Below are 6,004 nucleotides of genomic sequence, written 5' to 3' on the forward strand. Positions count from 1 at the left end.
TAATATTCAAAACGTAATATTCTCTTATTGTCAATAGAAAAATTATGTAATGTGCTATTAGCTCAAATTTAATAAATATATTTTCCCATTATATGTGAAAAGGATATTCGCGTAAAAAAAAGTCGTCAAAAGAGTAATGTTGTGTTAGTGTTCAACTGAAAAATTAAGTAAACATTTCTCTTTATATTATTTAATAAATTTAAAAAAAAAAAAAAATTTTAACATGTGGGCAAAAATCCCTAGTAAAACAAAAGAAGTATTGTTTGTACTATGTTGAGATCAGAAAAAATTATTATTTAATAAAAAAAATTCGTTTATTTCATTTATCGACATACTACAACATTACAGTTTAATTCAACCTAATTACCGGCTCGAAAGCATTTGATACCTAAAAAGAGTGGCATTCGTATATGGCTTATGGAATAAAGTAAAATTGAAGGTAGGGAAAGGATGTCACAGTTGGTAACAATAATAATACACCCCATATCCAATGATACAATCATACATACATAACTACATATCGATATACTCCAAGAAATGCAAAGAAAAGAGAGCAATCAGTGTATGGGGGAAGTGGGTTCCCCAACCCCAAGGTCAGTCCTCCTCTCTTACCACCTCTGCATCACTTACCTCACGTGATCAATCTCCCTCACTCTCTCTTTCTCTCTCTCTCCCCCTCTCTCTTCAAAGTTCAAACACCTATCTTCTTGAATTTCAAACTTCAAACTCCAAACCATAATGTACTGAACATGAGCCACCACATTCTCCATCTCCTCACTCTCACACTCTTCTTCACACTCACCTTCTCAACTCACTCTCCACCATTAGACTCATCACATCTCTTATCATTCAAACTCAAAGCCGACCCACTCAACAAACTCAACTTCAAATCCTCCAACTTTTGCCAATGGCAAGGCATTCAATGCACTCACTTCAAAGTCCACCGCCTCATACTCCAAAACCTAAACCTAGCAGGCACATTCCCACCCAACACACTCACTCAACTTGACCAACTCCGTGTCCTCAGTCTCCAAAACAACTCTCTCACCGGTCCAATCCCTAATCTCTCCTCTCTCATTAATCTTAAATCTCTCTTTCTCAATCACAACTCTTTCTCCGGTTCATTTCCCCCTTCTTTAATCTCTCTCCACCGTCTCAAAACCCTGGATCTCTCCCTTAACAATCTCACCGGTTCAATCCCTCTCTCCTTAACCAATCTCGACCGCTTATATTATCTCCGTCTCGATTTGAACCATCTCAAAGGTTCAATCCCTCCTCTAAATCAATCATCCCTTAAAATATTCAACATTTCACATAATAATCTAACAGGACCTATTCCAGTGACTTCAACTCTATTGCGGTTTAAGAGATCTTCATTCCTGTTCAATTCTCGCCTTTGCGGCGAGATTGTGCATAGAGAATGCAAGCCAGCGGAGCCATTCTTTGGCTCCGCTGCCCCGAAACCAATTAATCAAATAATCAAACAACAACCTAAACACACTAAAAATAAAAACACCAACAAACTTGCCGCAATAATTGGACTTTGCGGAGGAGTATTTGTTATTTGTTTCGTAATTTGTGTGATAACCAGGGTTGTAAAGAGGAAGAGGTACAGGAAGAAGATAATGAAACCGACAATGGCATCAGACTACATTGCGGCGGAGAGTGCAGCAGCAGTGATGAAAATGGAGGAAGATAGAGCATTGGAGGAGAAAGTGAAGAAGTTACAAATGGCGAAAAGCGGGAGCTTAGTGTTCTGTGCGGGTGAGGCACAGGATTATACAATGGAGCAGCTTATGAAAGCTTCAGCTGAGTTATTAGGGAAAGGAACAATTGGGACTACTTATAAGGCAGTGCTTGATAATCGATTGATCGTTTGTGTAAAGAGATTAGATGGGTTCAAAATGACAGGGATAAGTAAGGAGGAGTTTGATCGGCAAATGACGGCGGTGGGAGGGTTGAGACACCCTAAGCTGGTGGCGTTAAGGGGGTTTATTCAGGCAAAAGAGGAGAGGTTGTTGGTTTATGATTATCAGCCTAATGGGAGTTTGTTTTCACTCATTCACGGTAAGTCAGTTACTTTTTAGTTATTTTTCTTTACTTCATTGAATTTGGAACAGTGCAAGTACATTTAGTATCTGTGGTTAGATTTAGGTGGAGTGTAGGTTAACAGATAGAGTGAAATAAGTACTCCATGGTTAGATTCACTAACGGGAGTAGTGAATAATGATAGATTTCTAAATGTTGAAAGAAGTAAAAAGCCTGCAAGAGCAGGCAGGCAAAGACAGACAGATAATCACGTGGGCTGTGTAGGTAGAGGTTTGCTTTAACTTTTGAATAGCTGACATGTGTGGCGGGGTTTTCCAACTCAACTGCAGACCCTCCTGGATCCCACCAGGCCACCATCACCTTCAAACCCTCAAGCTCATGATGGAAACACCCCTTGACCCGACTAGTCGCTACTTCGGATTTCGGTTCGATTTCAGTTTCGGTTAACATTAAGGTCATGAAAACACCCAATCTACAGGCCTGAATCCTGATCCTTACCTTTTCGGGGTCCTGGGCAACTTAATAAAATAGGGTCTTCCATAAAGACAATAGCAATTTATTTAAAATAATTTATTAATTTGGCGTTAAAGTTAAAAAAAAAAAAAAATTGTCCAATTTTTTTAAAGTTCCATGATTTGGTGCATAATTTAACAATTCATAAAAGATGGTTGTACAAGTTTTAAGAGATTCAAAATCGTTAGTGAAAATATATTCAAACGTGTTATCTATATTTAAAATTATAGAACATAAAAAACATTTATGTTTCTATAGACAATAGGTGGTTAAAATCAAGAAGCTTTAATACTAATACTAACTGTATAATTTTTTAGGAAGCATCGAATTGTGTGATATGTTAAATGATAGACGATAAAATCTTAAAAATTGGGTTCCTTCTAAATCGGGGCCTTAGGCCGTTACCCCTCCAAACTAGAACCGGGCCTGAGTATTTAATTAGTGAATTTTTATCAAATTAGTGGATGCTATATTTGTTAGGCACTAGTAAAGCCTGAACCACAATTTATCGAATCAGGGCCGAAGTTTTAATCTCAGGGATGTTTCAAGATTGAAATTGGTATTTATTGGGTGATGGCCAAAAATACCTTTTTTTAGAAAATGTAACATGAATACCCGTTTTTGAAAGATATGGCCAAAAATACATTTCTAATACGCATTTCAAAAATGGGTAAGGCTATTACGCATTTGACAAATGAGTATTATTTTAAAAAAAAACAAAAAAAAAAAGTAAAATCATGATACGCATTACTGATGATACGCATGTCACGAATGCGTATCCATAATTATTTTTTAAAAAAAAAAATTTTAATTTTTTTTTATACAAGTTACCCATTTCTAAAATGCGTATTAGTAATACCCAATTTTAAAATGCGTATTAGGTAGGTATTTTTGGCCAAACATTCCAAAAAATGGTATTCTTGTCACAAAGTTTAAAAAAAAAGGTATTTTTGTCATTTTTTCGTATTTATTTGAGCATGTGAGCTACAGATCAAATGATTTTACTCTTGGAAATGCAAGCTTATTTATTGTGTTGCACATAAATTGGCATGTCCTTGTATCAGTCAGTTTATGTCTGTGGTTAGCCTGTCCTATGCTAAATGCATAAACATTCAGAAGTGAAATTGTATTTGCGTATTTAACTAGTCAGAGGCTCAGAGCACCCATAAATTCTAATCCAGATATGCTTATAACATTTCTATCGTGGTATGATAATGATACAATATGTTAGTTTTTAGTTATTATTAGCAGATAACCCTGGTGAAACACATATTGTGGATAAAAAATTAATATGTAAAAATAAATTTCATAAATTACCGAGAATAAATATAATTAATAGATATATTATATAATAAAAACTTGTTTACTTATTCCCGTTGAATAGGTTGTTAGTTTGGTAACTTCACTTATAAGAGCAAGTGCAATGCTAAATGTAAAATGACTATAGTTATTGCTATAATTTGACATAAAAAATTAGTGCTAAAATGGCTCTTGCACTCCAATGCAGTTCTATTTTACAACCAAAAAAATTCATATTTGACTAATATTTTGTCCAACTCATTCACTTTAATTTAAAGTGAACCTCTTGACACTCCATTATTAGTTATTTGATGATGTAGCAAGAATGACTATAGCCATCTTTGATCCTATATATTGGACTAAATATCCATTGCTAGTTATGTATTGGAGTTGAGTTTTATGATTTTGGTCTCACAATATTATAAAACTAAATATAGTTTTGCAATATTATTATCAGTGCTATTGCTATATTGTAGCACCAAATGCAAAAATTACTCAACTCCGAATTCAATGTTATTGGTGCTATTGCTATATTATAGCACCAAATGCAAAAAATACTCAAATCTAAAGGAGTACCATACTTAGATGCAAATATGTATCCTTGGTTCTATATTTAAAACAAGGATGTATATATGCGTCATTGCCACTTCATCTATTACTACAAATGAATGAGAGAAGTTAAATATGTATTCTTTTGTACATTAAAAAGTTTCAAAATTATATTGAATTAGGTAGAAGTTAAAGGATTTATATAATTTTGAAACTACTTATAAAACTAGTATTGAAGTGTAACTATTATTTTAACATCAAAAAATACTTTTTGGTGCTATATTGTAGCATTAGCTATAGCATTAGACTTGGTCTGAGAATCATAACACACTCTTTCAACAGCAGCTTTCATTACAGATGCTCTTGGGGCATCTTCTGCAGCATTTTTTTGTTGAAAATTGCTAAAATCAATGTGGATGAGTGTATAAGAGATTAATAATTGTAATAAACCAACATAATTTGACAGTATCAAAAAGTTCCACTATTATATTGAAAGATGCTCTTATTATAAACATCATCTATTGTCTATGTTTCCAAAATCTGACCCTACTTGTTTTCCCATATTCTCCTGCTGCAAAAATTTGTTTTTATTTCCTCTAACTATGAAAAGGGGCTCTGTGTATAAATGCAGGGTCGAAATCGGCAAGAGCGAGACCTTTGCATTGGACATCATGCTTAAAAATAGCAGAAGACGTAGCACAAGGACTCAACTACATCCACCAAGCATGGAGGTTCGTCCATGGCAACCTCAAGGCCTCCAACATCCTCCTCGATCCTGACTTTGAGGCCTGTCTTACCGACTACTGCCTTTCTGGTCTTGTAGACCCTGCATTGTTGTTTGAGGAGCCAGATTCTGTTGCTTATAAAGCCCCTGAAACTCACAAACTAGACCATCAACCAACCTCCAAATCAGACATTTACTCGTTTGGCGTTCTTTTGATTGAGCTGTTGACCGGAAAACCCCCATCGCAACACCCTTATTTATTGCCGGATGAGCTCGTCCATTGGGTCAGGTCTATGAGAGATGATGATGGTTCAGAGGACAACAGATTGGTGATGCTTCTGGAGGTGGCTATAACTTGTAGTGCAACTTCTCCGGAGCAAAGACCAACCATGTGGCAAGTATTGAAGATGATTCAGGAGATTAAACGGACTGTTGTGGCGGAGGACGGTGATAATGCATTCCCCACTAAAGTCACCTCCCTAGCTTCCTAGCTAAGTTAACATGTAATGCAGATGCTACATTTATTTGGTTGTAGTTCATAGATTTTTGTTTTATAAAATCTCCATTTGAACAGTGGTCAGATAAAAATTTCAGGTTGTTTGTGTCAGAAAATGTAAAGATCTAACAAACACCTTTAAATCTGAAAACAAAATATGTAGTACTAATGTCTTTCTTTCAGACCAAGAGGTCCAGGACTAGATTGTTTATAAGAGTGTGAGCTATATTTAGATTTCTGAACACAATACACATGCCTCCATGGTGATGGAACAGTTAGGTTATGACATATATCTTACGGATACACAACAGAAGAGACCCGTGGGCCTGTAGGAAAACACAACCGGGACATGATTTGAGGTCATGTTCAATTTC

At 35.5% G+C, this 6,004-nt stretch overlaps 1 protein-coding gene across 1 annotated transcript; it reads left to right on the top strand.

Moving 5' to 3' along the window:
* Positions 1-493: 493 nt before the first annotated feature.
* Positions 494-5,707, top strand: LOC141692731 (putative inactive receptor kinase At5g67200). Its single transcript, XM_074497658.1, has 2 exons — positions 494-2,067; positions 5,042-5,707. The coding sequence occupies exons 1-2, from the start codon at positions 750-752 to the stop codon at positions 5,623-5,625; spliced, it is 1,902 nt and encodes a 633-aa protein (XP_074353759.1). The 5' UTR covers positions 494-749; the 3' UTR covers positions 5,626-5,707.
* Positions 5,708-6,004: the final 297 nt, after the last annotated feature.

This window comes from Apium graveolens, chromosome 10, assembly GCF_009905375.1.
Source record: "Apium graveolens cultivar Ventura chromosome 10, ASM990537v1, whole genome shotgun sequence".
In the NCBI taxonomy this organism is placed as follows: Eukaryota; Viridiplantae; Streptophyta; class Magnoliopsida; order Apiales; family Apiaceae; genus Apium; species Apium graveolens.